We start from the raw sequence: 16,421 nt of genomic DNA on the forward strand, positions 1-16,421 counted from the left end.
AGATGAGGGTAGGGTTATAGTTTGAGGTAAAATCAACTACTGCACTCATAATAAAATGCTTCACACAATAAAAGTGATTTTGAAAGTGAAAAATAGGTCAAAACCACTGTTATCAGCCATTGTAATTGGTTTAATCATCTTAAACACCGTTTAGACAGCCAGAAATGAAACACGTTAATCATAATCATAGCAAATAATTGTCAGTCCTTCCTTTTGTTTTCTTTTTTCAACCTCTTACAATGTCAGCCCGATGACAAATTGTTGCAGTACAGGGCTACCTGTGAATAAGACAGAAAAGTGGCGTCATCTTAAATGATTCTCCTTACACAATGGTACACAGTCAGAGACTCTCTCTCTCTCTCTCTCTCTCTCTCTCTCTCTCTCTCTCTCTCTCTCTCTCTCTCTCTCTCACACACACACACACACACACACACACACACACACACACACACACACACACACACACACACACACACACACACACGGTGCTGACTCCATGCAGGATTATAGGGCAGGTCCATAGGGGACGGAAATGTACTACTGCTGTCTTTGTGGAGCAGAACACAATGTTCCACCACCACCACACCGTGGAATATGGTGAGCCAGCTCCACTTGCTCTAGGGGGATAGAACTGGAGAACTGGCCCTGGCAACTAACCTGTGTGTGTGTGTGTGTGTGTGTGTGTGTGTGTGTGTGTGTGTGTGTGTGTGTGTGTGTGTGTGTGTGTGTGTGTGTTTGAGTATGTGTACCTATGGATGTGTGCAGACCCTCGCGTAAATGAGTGTCGTTGAGTGGGGAGAGTGTGTGTATGTGTGTGTGTGTGTGTGCATTCAAACTTCAAGATCAAACAGCAAGCAAGGTGATTTCTCCAGAGAGGGCTGCAGCCCAGGCAATCTCTGACGCAACCCGTGGGCATCCCCGGGGAACACTCCCCTTAATTATACATAAGCAACAGAAGGGATAACATTTTAGTCCTGTCACGCTGCAAGAAATTGCCTATATAAAAAGCTCACCCATCTTTAAATGCTAAACAAACGTGCATGAGGTCTGAATTAAATAACACCTACCACATTCATCTTTAGGTGAGGAATGGCTGAACCGGAGCAAAAAAGAGCGTAAAATGAATGATTCTGGCTGCTAAACACAAGGAAACAATAACTGGCCCAGTTCTGTTCTAGCTGTGCATGTTTGTGTATTTAAGTAGGAGATACATGCATGCTGTATACAGGCCACTGCAGAACACACACACATGCACACACACATTTCAACACATTCTCCTCTACAAGAGAACAAACATACAGGCGACCTTTGCACACGCTGCTGTGCGAGTCAAAACACACATATATAACATGCCCATAAAAACAAAATCTCACGCAGTAGCTGAACTGTTGCTTTCAGCAGCACAGTCAGGCCAGGTCCTCTGGCGCGTTCCCTCTCACCAACATTTCCCCAAACCGCACAGCCCTGACAGGCAGAGCGCCAGTGACATAAGCGTGTGGGAACATTAAAAAGAAACCTCTGGGATGGCGTTCCTTTTTCCCTTTTACTTTTCCCGTTTCAATTATTATTGTGGTTCCTCCATCTGGAAACCTCATTGAGACTGGCATGTTCTTTTTTTTTTTTTGTTCATGGTGCTGATGACCCCCTGTAACATTTTCAGACTGTTAATATGCAGGTTTTTGGCACCGTGTTGCTGAGCAAAGGGGGGCCACTGACCGTGGGACATTTTAATTCTCCACAGGCCCATCTGTTTTCAACTTGCTGGCGTTGTATGCTCACCAGTCCCTATACAATACTTTGCGGTCCACACTCCACACCACCCAGTCACTACTCATGTTCCACTAGATGAGACGGATCGGTACGTGACATAGTTGCACCCGTTCACTGATATTTACTGCCTCAATTGCAGTAAGTGGTGGAAGTGGGCCATCATTAACCAGTACCAATGAAACGGTGAGCTTCAGTGACTATGGGTGGGGCTGGGTAAAAGGACATTACCTCACACACCAGGCGCTCACCAGCATTCCAGTAAACCATGAGATGGTGTTTGGAAAGTCATACCAGTTTTTCTCCGTTGCTCTCTCTTACTTTCCCTCCACAGATGCTCACTATTGCTTTCCATGCTCAGGCTACACTGCATATACAGTATATATACTAACCCCCCCCCCCCACACACACACACACACACCTCAAAGTGGATATAAACATGTTTTAGGAGGTGCTGCATGAGGAAAAATGTTCGCCTTAGAGATGTGTGTGATGGTTGTGATGCTTGTTCTCACTGCTGATGATGCATTTTACGAGCCAATGAAGCAAGAATTCTTGAGCCGTGGGGGTCGTGCTCAAGAGCACTTTGGTATGATTTTGACCAAAAAAAGCATGGGTAGGTTATCATCCAACATAATTTCATACATTTCACATTTATGTGACACCAAATCTGACTCAGCAAAAAACACAGGGATCATTGACCCTTTTTCTGTTTTCATTTTTTCAAGATATCATTTTTTTATCACAGCGTTCAGCAAACCAATTTTCAATTTATCCATACTTCACAAAACCAAAAGTAAACAAATCACCGTGTAGGATTACAATAATATTTTGTTTAGTTTATTATTTTTATGTTTTTGAATGTGAATTTCACGTGAATGTCATTATTTTGTAATTTGTTTTTTGTGAATAAACATGCTTTTAGAAATGAAACGATGACACATGGACGGGGTTTGTGGGAGATAGACAAAGGTCACCATCTTTAAAAACACATTTGATTAATTTATTTCAGTTTTTTACGTCTATTTCTTAATGTGTTTCACTAGCATGCCAGTCTGAAGTCTCTTCTAATAATGGTCATGACTCCAGCTAAGACCTTCCTCATGTTCATCGGTCTTTCTCTAGTCAGTAGAGATATAAGGAAGGACCTCTTTGATGTCTGAAGACCTCAATAATGTTCCAAGAGTATGGCCAAAGTTTGCTTTGTCCGTCTGATTTATACATTTAAAACCAAGATGTGACATTTTGACAATCTGGAGGCTTCGACAACAGTGTTGGAGCCAAGATTTATCCTCCTGTCTCTGATTTAACCCAGTCAAAAAGGGACACATTGGCATGGTTGAGGTGCAACATGCTGATCAGAATCATTACTATTGTCATTGACAGCATCACAGATTTGTGCTTTTTACGTTCTTGATGATCATTTTCACAGTTCAGATATTTTTTTTGGGGGGGGTAATGTATCAGACTGTTGCACTTTCACCTTCTTCTCACTTTTATCTTCTCTGGTTTCCCCTTGAATAAAGACACTTAGCTCTCCTTTTATCTGAAGTGGTGATTTACAAGCACCAGTTTGTGTCGACAGACCAGAGATTCGCTGTTGTCTGCCAGTCAGACTCACCAGCTGGTACAAATTAAGACCATGTGTGCGACTGCGTGCTATTGTGTGTGTGTTCCGAGTCAATTTGAACTCATCTTTAGTGTTGCTGATACTGTTTTCCAAGAGAGGCAGGAAGTTCTTTTGTTCTGAATAGACATCTCTACTTTGGACTTATTTACATGGAATTTGTTTTATGTTTATGACCTTGTTATGAATAAGAAAACTGGAATTGTGTGTTTAGAATGACTGTGAATAGCAGATGCTTTACAGTTAAACAGGATTACCACCTCTTTAACCCTTAACTTCACAGTCAATGCGTCGGCCATGAGTCCTATCCTTCCTCCGACTGACACATTTCTTTTGTCTTTTAGTCAACAGTTCTTGCTGTGATATTATGATTTTAATCAAGCAATCCATTTTTAATTTTTTTTCTTACAGGTTAAACAGACTGAAGGGTATAAACACAAACAGGTCATATGTAATGCCACCTCATTTCCGTGCCGTGTGTTGTTTTTCTACTTTCTGTGATCCTTTTCCACTGAAGACAAAATTAGTGAAGAACGAATGTGGCAAATTTATTCAGGTTAGCTGTGGATATCATGACCGCTCATTTCCAGAATTATAAGTGTCTTTAGTAATTACCTATCACTAAAATGAACATATCAGTACTCATAAACACCACACACAATCACATGCGTCAGCAACAACAAAATAATACGAACACACAATGTTGACGAAGCCTTAGTGTTTTTTCTCACCTACATTGTTGATAATGTACTTACTTTTGAGCTCCTTTGGAGGAACATAGATAAGCTATCTATTGCATAGGTGTTTTATCACACATCGTACTTGTCAGCAGTTTGTTTGTGTACACAGTAGTCGTATTATTTACACAACTTATAGGAAATAATGTCTTTGAGACAGCTGATGTTTTTCCTCCAATTTTTTAGAAATTCCTGATGTAGACAACAGATCAATCAATGCTCGCAATATGTCTGCGGTAACAAAAATCACATCTGCTTTTTATTTGCTGTCAGTGGATTCAGTTGATGAATATATATAACTTCGATTTAAAGAATCACACTGCATCTGTGAGAGATTATAAAGTAATACTAGGACAAGGCATACCTGAGACATAAATAGATTCAAACGTGAATTATAAAATAACGGATACATTCTCTATACCAGAGTTCACATAATGATACTGGAATGGTTTGTGCAAATGTTACTATAACAGTGTTGCCTTACTTGCTAAATTGTTGAAGTATCGTTTGTATATTGAAAATTGTAGCCATGTGTTGCACACTTTGAAACTGTAAAATTATCAGGGTTTGTTACTAAATCTATGACAAAGTGAGTGCTATAAAAGCTTCTGGGCTCCCATCCTGCTCTCCTCGGTACATAAATCAATGCAGGTACCTTTTACCATCCTTGGGGACGTACTGTTGCAAATGCATTTACTGCAGTCCTTAATCAACACCTGATTATAGCACAAAATAGACCCACGATTTTTTGTAGCTGTAGATGAGACTATTGCTTCTCATCTACAAGAAAATCGATGGATGGGTTTCCAATGGTCAGAATTTTGGTGTCAGCGTGATCAGCGTGAACCATTTTTCGTGCACTTCTGGTTATTTAATCACTGTACTTTGAGCACATTTACATTTAATAGTAACAATAGCAGGTGGAAAAACTTTCAAAAGTGTATTTGCTTGAACAAGACAACTTGATTCCAAAGTCCAAAGTTTGTTAAGATGCATTCAAATGTTCAGTGTTTGATTGTACTTTCACAGTTGGACTGGAATTTTCTATGTAAAAACAAACAGGTATCTATGACATGCATGCTGGAGATGGAACTTTTCTGATATTGTAATTAAGATATGATTAGATATGATCATAGATTTGATACCGAAGTAGCACACTGCAAAAGTTAGATCTTTGATTAAATTAAAAAGCAAAGAGGAGAGGGGCAGCACAGTTTTGGATTCATGGATGCTTATTGTATAGCATAAAATATTCACCATCGACAGTTGCCGCAGTGCACTCACAATTAAAGTATTTCTTTTTTGGAACTGGTTTCACCAAAGATATAATAAAACTAAAGAAGGCGAGATTAGCACTGCTGACTCACAGCACTTAGGGCTTGGACTGTATGTGTGTGTGTGTGTGTGTGTGTGTGTGTGTGTGTGTGTGTGTGTGTGTGTGTGTGTGTGTGTGTGTGTGTGTGTGTGTGTGCGTGCTTGAGTGCGTGCGTGTGTGTGAGTGTGTGTGTGTGGGCCTATACGATATAAATAATCATGTGATTGTTAAGAGTGGAAAAAACTAATTTCCCTGCAGGATCATTATAGGACTGCATTTTATTAAATAAATTAGGAATTTTCTAGAATTTCAAAAAGTTTATTACAGATTTCCTAGTTCAACTCCTTGAAGAAGAATGAAGACCTGCTCCACAACTTACTAATAAATGACCTTTGTTTTTAATTTTAGTTTTTATTGACCGTCTTTGAAAGATTTGGCATATTTTCATCAATGAAATGTCAGTCTCAAAACTTTTTTTCAGATACTTCATAAATTTAATATCAGTGTTCAAAATCAGTTATAAAGTACAGTTTAGATATGACCCCCAGACATGCCAGTCCAGTAATGTCAGAGGACAAGGAAATAAAGTATTTAGTTATTTAAGCTATTTTAAAAAAAGGCCTGATTAAGAATATATTAAAGGTGTTTTTCCACTCCTTACGCAACAACTCTAAAAATGACAGTCTGGGGATACTGCTGCTACCAGTGGTGAAATAAGTTGAAACAGACAGTCTCTTCACAAACATCTGCTTCTTATCTTTGCTTGGTAAGAGACCTCATACATGTAATTTCAACACGTTCTCATCTGAGGTCGTGAGAAGCTTGCCCTTTGTCATGAGTGCCTCCTGCCTCATCCTGAGGCAAGAGGTACCCTTGACCATCTGCGTGCATCGTGCAAAGCCGTCCCTTCAGCACCTGTGTATGTTGTGCAAAACCCTACTGCTCAAACAGTAGTGAATATGAAACAGCACTCTGGTTACGTTTAGGCACAAAAACCTTCCAGTTAGGGTTTGGAAGAAACGTTTTACCACAGAGGGAACTTGAACCCTGGTCTCCTGAGTGAGAATGGTGTCTTTGCAGTTGTTCTGATCATGTACAGACAAATGGGTTTATATGAGAGACATCATGCAGAGAATAACCCACACCTGTGTAATGTGACATAAAACCATTCAAACCTATATTAAGCTTTCCACTAGTGATTGGTTCTTGCAAGATGCATATTAATGTAAGGTATAAACCACCTCTGTGTACTCGCCCTGTGTTAGAATGGCAGTGTGTCCCATGGAGCACCAGGCGAGTGTGTGCTGGACTAGGCTAAGTTCTCTGCAGCCATGGAAATGATAAATAGTTTTTATTAATGGGTACAATTCCAACATGTGGAACTAAAGCAGCCTTGTTTGGTTGCTAAGTGAATGTTTGCTTACCTGTAGTGCCATCAGTGTTGAAATGACAAATCCATGACTTTAGCCAGCTAACCTCACCATTGGTTTGGGAGGAGTTTGGAGAAAGTTTAAGGCAGCATGGAAGATCTCTGAATTGCAACATACCAATGTGATGCTTTACATTCAAATTCAAATGAAAAAAAATTTGCATAACATTGAATAACTACGTCATATTTTGTATTGTGGGTTTGAATTTGGCGTGAAGGGAATGTCAGGTTGCCAAAGTGTCATGACCTTTGTTTCCACATCAGTTGCTCAAATGTTTTTGGCAAATGCATGTTTTCACATCACAACTGCACCTTAGTGGGGCCGCAGTCCCATGGCAACTGATCTCAGGTGTTTGTCACCTACATTTCTCATTTGTGCCACTTCAGCTTTGAGCAGAAAGGTCAAGTCAACAAATCCAGGGGACAGATATATAGACAGATCGCTGGTCTGGCCAGTTTTCCATGGTGGCAGGATCTAACAGTAGCTTCCCTAGCAAAACTCTCATGTTACCAGTGTCTCATTTCACTACCTCAGGGCAGTGGGTGAAACTCGCTGCCCTTGGGTATGCGTCCTTTCTCCCCTCTGTCTATGTTATTTACTGCTGAAGAGTGTTCAAACTTTTTCTGACTGTCTGGTTTCTTTTCTTGCGTGGTTATTTTCTTCCCACCTTCTCTGACTGCTTTCCCGTACATCGCCGTGCAACCTCATCTATCCACCCTAACATAGCTAATGAGATGATAAAGGCACCGATCCTAAAAGGGGTCATTTGAAATTTTCAGCAAAAGCAGCAGTAATGATGTGACTTTGCTAGTGGATCAATTACGGTGAGTGGATATAAGCAAATGCGTCCGTTTTCTTAATGCTCTCTCCCACTGTGACTGCTACTGATGTGGTAAAGCAAACGGTTTGACCGGTCACCATGCTTGACTTGTTTTGCCTTGAATATTCTATGTACAGTGACCCGGTGGTTCTCCAGAGCAGTCAGCAACCCTGGGAACAAATAGTCTCTTGTTTTTAAAAAGCTATTTTGTCAATGTACTCTAAGGCTGTGGTCATTCCTCATGTGAAATTGGCTCTGACGCTGTGGATAAGTTTAAGTTCACAAGGTTAAAATGATGCATCGGCTTATAAGCATTCACCCTTTCCCATTTACAACTGGTCTTGAATAAACAGGCAGCAAAACGCCGTCTTTCCCATTCTATCAGTCATGCAGTTCAAACAAATTGATCAAAGAGACTTCACATAGCAGCGGGACATTGATTAATCAATCCATCACCATGTTTGGTTGGAGAACTGAGAAGCTCTAAATCATGCTTTTCTTTTGATACAAATATCAGTAACTTCTAGTACAGCCAGAGGTCAGCTTGTAATGCTTTCGGCCATCTCTTTCTCTATAGCCTACAAATTTCGGTTCTTTTTGTGGTCAGACGGATCACTGGTCAGACTGGGTTTACTGGCATTTGTATGTCATGTTCAGTAGTTCATAAGAAAGCTTTCAATTTTACAGCTAACGATCGGATGCAGCTCTGTAGATGCAGGTGGTTACAGCTGAAACCTCTCTGGGGGCTTCTACTGGGCAGGTGTGGCATGACAGGTTTTAAATGTTATTACTTGGTGAGTACATGAAAATACAGTCATTTTGTAACCATGGTTTCAAATTTTTGTGCCGTTTGTTTTAAACATTGCTTTTTGCATTTATTAGCTCTGGATCTGCAATTTTTTTGTTGGTTAGTGAAAGGTGAATTTGATGTCAAATTCAATGTTACCTCTAGTTTTTGTTGTTTTTACAATAATAACTGTTAACAACTGTTAAGGTATGGTCTGTTTAGGTTTGTATGGAGATTACAACAACTTTGGAACTACAAAATGAAGCGAAAAAACAGAGTTCTGTTAGAAAGATCCTTACAGATTATGTGTCCCTTATGTGTCCCTAGACATGTCAGTCCAAGGTGTTTGATCTATCAGATGGAGTGTCCCAGTACGCATGGTTCCCCTGTCAAGAAGCTGATGTGACAGCCTGGGGATACCCCAACTACTCTCTCAAGGTAAAACAAAGCTGGAGAATGATGTAAAAATGAAGAACATTAAAAGACATCACTAAAAAATGTATAATTTAACATTTCACCATTCAGTATGTACTGTATTTCTTACAGTACATATTTAAAAGTTCTGCTAATAAATGCAGAGTTTTAATGCTTCATTAAGGGGCTTGTATGAGAAAAACAAGAGTGTGATAAAATACTAGATGGATGGCGATGGTCGACTGCCTCGCCTTGAATTGTAGGACACTGCACTATGCATTATATCACTGTGACACTCATTATGAATGGAAATAGTGCAGCACAGCAATTTGGAAATTGCAATTGCAGACAAATTATGCCTCACTGTGAAAGTGCATATGACCATGATTCAACACATATGCCCTTGATTCAACCACGGTTCAGATGAGTAAATAAAATATTTATCCGCTATCAGTCTACAGCAGAGGATACAGCTGATTTCATTCACTGAAAATTTCAAACATGACTTTATACTTTTGCCTTCAGGCTCATTTCTCTCATCCGATGGTGGCAGCAGCAGTGATTATCCATCTCGCTGCTGATGGAACTACCTACATTGACCAAACTCAGTGTAACATCACTGTTCAATTGGTGGACACCAAGGAAGGCATCCATAGTTTAGGTGAGAACTGCTTCTCTCTTTGATTGATCTCTGAGTTAGATTGCTGAATTTATCTGAAGTATCTTCACCAAACTAGAGCTTGTTTAGGTTTGCGTTGTGGATCATCTCTTAAAACCTGCCTGTCGTTAGGCTCAAAATTATACCTCACAGTTATCATCTGCCTCACTGATCATTTCCTTCTTGGTTTCCAATATTTTCTGTTTTGTTCACATTTCTATGCTCTCCACAGGTGACTGGCGTCTCACCTGCCGCACCAACCCTTTGGTGATCCCAGTGAGCCACGATCTCTCGGTGGCCTTCTATCACACCAAGGCTATCCTTGTCATGTTTGTGTCTCGTCATGTGGCTATCTCCGGCGTGGCCCTACGCTCCTTCCAGTCCTTCGACCCAATCACAATAAGTGGTTGCCAGAGCAACGAGATCTACAACCCTACCGGCCAGAGGTGAGGCTAGAAATAGGGAAGGGAAAGATTGGTAAGTCTGAGGCCTACATACATTAAACAGACCAAAGATGTGTACATCAGTTAAAAAAATGCAACTGAATGTGTGCAACTGTGTATGAGGATGTTGAAGATTTGCTTAAAGAGACTATCAGTAATTGAAGACATTCCTACGAATTATTAGCATGGCTCCTGTAACATTATTAATGTTTTAATTGCACATTTGTGATTTTTGAGTTTGCAGCAACTACCAACCATATGATGTCAAGTCACTCCTCACGAACATAGCTGAACCAGACCACACATGCACAAGGAGTCAAAATAATTTGCCAATTTCCACACTACTGTCATGCATGAGATGGTTCATTCTGATGATTCTCCCACAAGCCTTTCAACAAGAAATGCACTAATAAACACCACAATACACAGAGACTAGATGGTTGTGGTGTCTGTGACGAGAGATAGAGCTGTTTGTGGCTTTTGTTGTGTGCCAGTGAGACATCCAAGAGCACCTAAATAGATGAAAACTGCTTGTGTATCTGCATTAGCCAGCAAATTGTTTACCGCACACAACCAGACTAGCTGCTTTTCCAGATTCCTCACCGACTTTCTCTCACATTCTCATCCAATTTCCAGCAACTCTTCGGCTGAAGTTTCTCATGTCAACAGACTAGTTTTGACTTGAACATCTCAAAAGCTAGATATTTTAATATAATTTTGATGACTTATCTTATTTTACTGGCTTGTCTTTACACGATCAGTAGAGAATTTCAGTTTTTGTTCTCTTTGTCTTATAATGTCATTACTGTGTGTCTTCTCTTTAATCGACTCCAGTTCATCATCTGCATTCTGTCATCTGGACTCTACTTTCCAATTTTTTTGTCTCTTTTCTCCTTTCTTTAATCCCTCAAAAATGATGAGCAAAAATTATCGGGAAATATACACGTGGATGCGTCTGTCCATCTGCCAGTTCAACCACACAATAATTTGTTGCCGACAAAATGACTCACAAATACCATTGCTAACTTTAAACATGCAGTGTATTAACCTTAAAATGCATTGTGCCTTTGGTTGATGGTAATTTGAATTCTAGCTTCATCAACATTAGATATACACTGTAAATGACCAATAAGAAGTTGTTTTGGTTTGTCTATGTTTTTTTTTTTTCTCGATACAAAGATAATTTTAATGTGACTCTGAAGGTTGGTCATGTTCTTCATGGCATAGATCCCAAATATTATACCCAAAGAATGAAGGGCATGTCATCTACACATGCGTTTGTTTTCATCTCCAGATGGCTCTTGTTTAATCTCGCTCCGTCTTCACATTCTCCTTATTTCCATCCCCTTTCCCTGCTTTTCCACATCTCCCTTTCCCTCCCTGTCATCATGCCTTATCCCATGCTGTCTTTTCATCCTTCACTTTCACATCACCCTTCTTTCCCTCTAACTGTTTGCCATCTCCTTCTCCTTAATTCTCCCCTTTCTGTGCCTCCTGCTCTCACTTTCATTCTCGTTCTCCTGGGTTGAGTAGCACATTTCCCGTAATACTTCTGCCTCCACAAAACACCACATCCCCTTTTCCCTGAGTTGTTAACAACAGAAGCTATTAACATTACTCGGTTTTATGTTCCATGCTTGTCTGCAAATGCATGCACATGTATGTTTTCCCTTTGCTTTCAGATTTTGCACAATTTTCACCTTTCTTGTTCTCATTTTCTTTCTCTGCTGTTTCTAATCTGGGTTTTCTCATCGTACACACCAACTACTGTGCTACATACCGATAGTTTTCCAGGTAGTTAAATTCCAGAGTGATTGCAGAAAACCACTTAGAGATTTTATTCTAATTGTCCACAGAGGAAGTTTCTAGGCTTCCCTAGTTTGTCCTTGGAAATCCTCTTTTTTAGGGACTGTATTTTTCTGTGCTTTATAAACTTAATGCTAAAATCGTTGTTAGCTTTTCGGTGGCAGAGACACCAAAATGTAGAAATAAAGGACATATGTAACAATGCATTCATGGATAATTTAGATTTTTAATAATTTGAAAGAGAAAAAATCGGAGAAATCTAAGATTCAAGGTAAAAAGGTCGTCGAATGGATGAAAAGAGCAAAATAGGGATTCCAGTCTTTCATGGGGGAGTTTAACAGTGTTTCTTCTTGCAGCATTTTCTCCCCCTGTACCCCCATACCTTCTGCTCCCTCCACTCTTTCTTTCCATCAGCCTCATAAGGGTATCCTATATTGTCCAATGTGTGCTGCTGTAAAAAGGTGCTTAGGTCATCCAAGCTTTTCCAGAGCATTAAATGCCTTCTTCATTATTCTTCAAACATAGAGACTCAACTCTGCTAATAGTCTATGCTGTCGCTCTTAATTTACAAAGTACACTTTGGCATGTGAACATGCAGACACCCTTTTAAACACAACAGTCCTTTCTCTGTGTGGTTTATTGATTTGGTATGTTAAGCAGTCCTTGATGGATGAATTTTGCTGACTCAATGCATAGCTTTTTGTTTGTGAGCAAACGTGTGACTCCATACACAGATCACATACTTGAGTGCCTGCAGTGCTGTTTTATGCACTAAATTTATGTCGGAGGTACCTTATGATGTAATTTTTGGTTTTCTTTTTCTCTGTCCCTCCCCTCCCTTTACACACACACACACACACACACACACACACACACACACACACACACACACACACACACACACACACACTTGTAGTTGTGTACATTATTCGTGTGAAGCCATTGACTGCCAGGAACCCTTAATCCGCAATGCAGAGCTCAAGTGCAGTAGCCCCGGTCGTCATTTCTACAACGGAGATCGCTGCATCATCTTCTGCAACTCCGGATACGTCTTACAAATCCATCAGGATGATGACATCATTAAGAGTCAGGTAAATATGCTACATACACACATGTGCGTGTGGACGCGCGCGCACACACACACACACACACACACACACACACACACACACACACACACACACACACACACACACACACACACAGTTTCAGTGCTCTGCGCACAAAGAGGTATGGATACAAATATGTATGCAGGTAAACAAATGCAGGTAAAAAATTATTTGTACAGCATATGGAAGTATGCTTGCAAAAAAGATTTTGTGAATGCACATGTGAAGATGGATTGATGCAAAGTGAAGTACACATAAAGCCGTGAGAGAGACGTGCAAACACATTTTTCTTTCTGCTCTCCTCTGCAATTATTTTGTCACCTGCAAAAGCTGGGCTTGGCATGGCGAGCCTCGAGGGAGAATGACATCATGAACATACAGGTAGATGAGTGCAGCACTGAGGAAAGGAGACACCCCAGACTCCTCCTCCTGCTAGGTTGCTGGACAAAAACACGTACACACACACACACACACACACACACACACACACACACACACACACACACACACACACACACACACACACACACACACACACACACACACACACACACACACACACACACCAGACATTTCTGTATGAGCACAGACATAATAGTGTTTAGTCTCTAGCTGTGCATGCTGCACCATCACCTCAAACAGTCACTTTATATCGCTACTCCTCTGGGACGATGACATCATTGCATAGTGTCTGCTCCCTCCCTCCCTCCCTCCCTCCCACCCTCCTTCCATACTCATTTTTGCACATATTGAAGTCTCTATTAAAGGGCAGAGATTTGCTTCCTCTTTCACACAGCAGAACATATGAAGCACTCCCATGTAGATACTGACACACCAACAGAAACGTACAGGCAATCTCCTGCATAAAGAGGCATTATACTGTAGATGCACATACATGCACAGCACAAGTAAACAAACAAACAAACAAACAAACAAACAAACAGGGTATTTGATAGTAAACCTTTTGAATTGGATCCGAGTTGCCTTAAAGGCCATATGAATTCTTTATCATCCTGCATCGTTCTGTAGTCAGTTTCAAGAAAATCTAGTAATGCTGCCTGGGAGAGACGGGAGGCTCAGGGAACAAGGCATTTTGTTTTATATCTACTTAAGTGTGGACATGTATATGGTGGTTTATAAGAGTAGCAGCCAAAATTATTTATGAAGAAAAGCAGAGAGAGGAGTTTACACAATGTAAGATATTGGGTAAATTGTTGGGATGCTGACCTGAACCACAATGTGTTCTCAGCTCCAGAATTCGGGGGTCTGCATCTCATCACATGACTAAAACCATACATGCATATACTGCACAGTGTACCTGCACACAGATGAAGCCTATGTTTGTGCACACACATAAGCATATTTACATCCTCATCCATACATACTGTTTGCACACACCATATCAGAATTGTTTTCCATTGAGCCGACACAGACTTCTAATTGCATTAGGTTTTGATTGACAGGTCACTATGTAGCTATTCATCAATGTCAATTAATTAAGCAATAAATTATGCTTTTCCGAGAGGGAGCGTCAGGAAAGCTCTGAATGCATGGGGAAGAGGAGACCATTGAGTAGGGCTCTGCCAAATATTTATTTTTTTCAACTCAGAAGGTTCGCCACAAATGATTACTGTCAGTTCAAGGGTATTTAGAGGTCCTGTTATTTATGAATAACTTTTGGCATCAGATCACTGCACTAAAGTCTTGTTTCTACCAAGCAGATTGGATCAGCTCACTTCAGTTTTCTTCATTTGTACAGTTTTGGGTTTTTTTGGTATTTCCATTACTACCCATCAATTGTACTGATGGAAACAGTCTTCTCCTTCGCCCTCAGTTTTCAGCTACACAGAGTGCCGATGCAATACCAAAAGGTGGATTAAATGCTACAGAGCACTGATTGGTTAATCAGAGCATCATCTGCACTGTGATGTTGGATTTCCCAGCTCTTGTTTTGTAGCAGTCTGCAATCTCCCTGTCTATAGGCCGCTTTCTCAAATCACAGCCTGCACCCTCTTCATTATTATGACCACAGATGAGAAGAAAAAACTCAAAATGTGTCCTTGCCTATTGATTGTGGCGATCGGTAAATGAAAGAGAGAGAGAGAGTAATAGAGAGAGGGTAGGAAAACAACCATGAACAAAGCAGAGGGAAATGTAGTATTTTTAAGAAGGTATTGTTTGCTCGCTGTTGCATTCTGCTGATAACAGCAGTAGTTATTTCTTAAACTAACTAAAAACTGAATTAAATATTGAAACAAAACAGAAAGCCGCCTTACCTTGGATTTTCCTTATCCCTTCGATGTACGTCAGCTAATTCGATTCTATCCTTTTTTTTTTCAACCACACATGTTCTCACAAGGATTTGCAGATACACATGCTTCCACACTAAGAATGAAAAATGCAGCATGAGGCACAATCTTGTCTCATTTCATTATCCAATTACATCTTTCAGAGATGTCAAAGTGGTTCTAAGAACGCCGTCTTCTCAGACAATGCTGTCTTCAGAAAAAATCTGTTTCCTGTCACTTGCGTTATTTGTATACGTGTGTTCAATTGCTGTCTATTTTTCGTCTTTTACCCTGTGACTGAAAAAAGGCCTGTTTTATTTTACATATAATTTTCTGAAAATATTCTCCAGGCGCTTTTCCTCCTCATTACCTGTATACTAAATTGTATTGATAAAGATATGTAAGTGAAAGATCCTCTTTGGGTCTGTTTGCAGCGTTTTGGTTGTGGAGGTGTTGTAAATAACATGTTTGGCTAAAAATGAAAATGTAGAATTATTTTAAAGCTGGGCCCTTTGTCACCATGTTGTTGATCAAGTTGCAAAATTTGACAATGGTAAATTAGGATTTGACAGTTATATGCCTCGTATGAAACCACATGATCACCAGGGCATCCCCTTGGATTAGATAAATGTGAATTAATTATTTCCAGAGTGAAAATTAAAAACCAACCGTTTTTTGGCTAAACTACATATTTTATGAAGTAACTCTTGACCCTTGACTTTATTACACAGTTAAATTCATGATGTTCATATCAATAAAAAACAAAAAATACTCCAACAATCTTATAGATTTAGAAATATGTCTTACATCTCTGCATCCAAGTAAAACTAATTATCTAATACCCAATCTTACAATCATAAACAAGTTTTATACTACAGGTAAAGTTATAACAGCATTGCATACTAATGAAGGAGTGTGCCATTGCTATACTTTTCACGCTGATGTGTTTGTGTGCCATCTGAGGAAAGACTAGCTTCTAAGCTGGGGGACTAGGCCGTCAGTCTGTTGGTCCATTTGTCCATTAAAATTTCTTCTAGAAGACAAAACAATCAGGTCTAAGTTTCTTAAAGGAAATCAATTCCAAAAATTTATGCACACAGGTGCACAACCTGAAACAGTCTGATAAATCCTTGATTGAATAAGAACATCTCATATAACTGTGTTTGTGTTGGGTGTGTGTATGCATCTCTTCACACACTGTATCACACTATTTTTATTTA

At 39.9% G+C, this 16,421-nt stretch overlaps 1 protein-coding gene across 1 annotated transcript in view; it reads left to right on the forward strand.

The window, feature by feature from the left end:
* Positions 1–16,421, forward strand: part of LOC137608944 (pappalysin-1-like) — a 76,404-nt gene that overhangs the window by 40,247 nt on the left and 19,736 nt on the right. Inside the window, exons 11-14 of the mRNA XM_068335590.1 lie at positions 8,811–8,921; positions 9,423–9,558; positions 9,788–10,001; positions 12,721–12,895. Of these exons, the coding sequence (XP_068191691.1) occupies positions 8,811–8,921; positions 9,423–9,558; positions 9,788–10,001; positions 12,721–12,895 (636 nt within the window). The remainder of the gene's footprint in view (positions 1–8,810; positions 8,922–9,422; positions 9,559–9,787; positions 10,002–12,720; positions 12,896–16,421) is intronic.

The sequence above is a fragment of the Antennarius striatus genome, chromosome 15 (genome assembly GCF_040054535.1).
Source record: "Antennarius striatus isolate MH-2024 chromosome 15, ASM4005453v1, whole genome shotgun sequence".
Lineage (NCBI taxonomy): Eukaryota > Metazoa > Chordata > Actinopteri > Lophiiformes > Antennariidae > Antennarius > Antennarius striatus.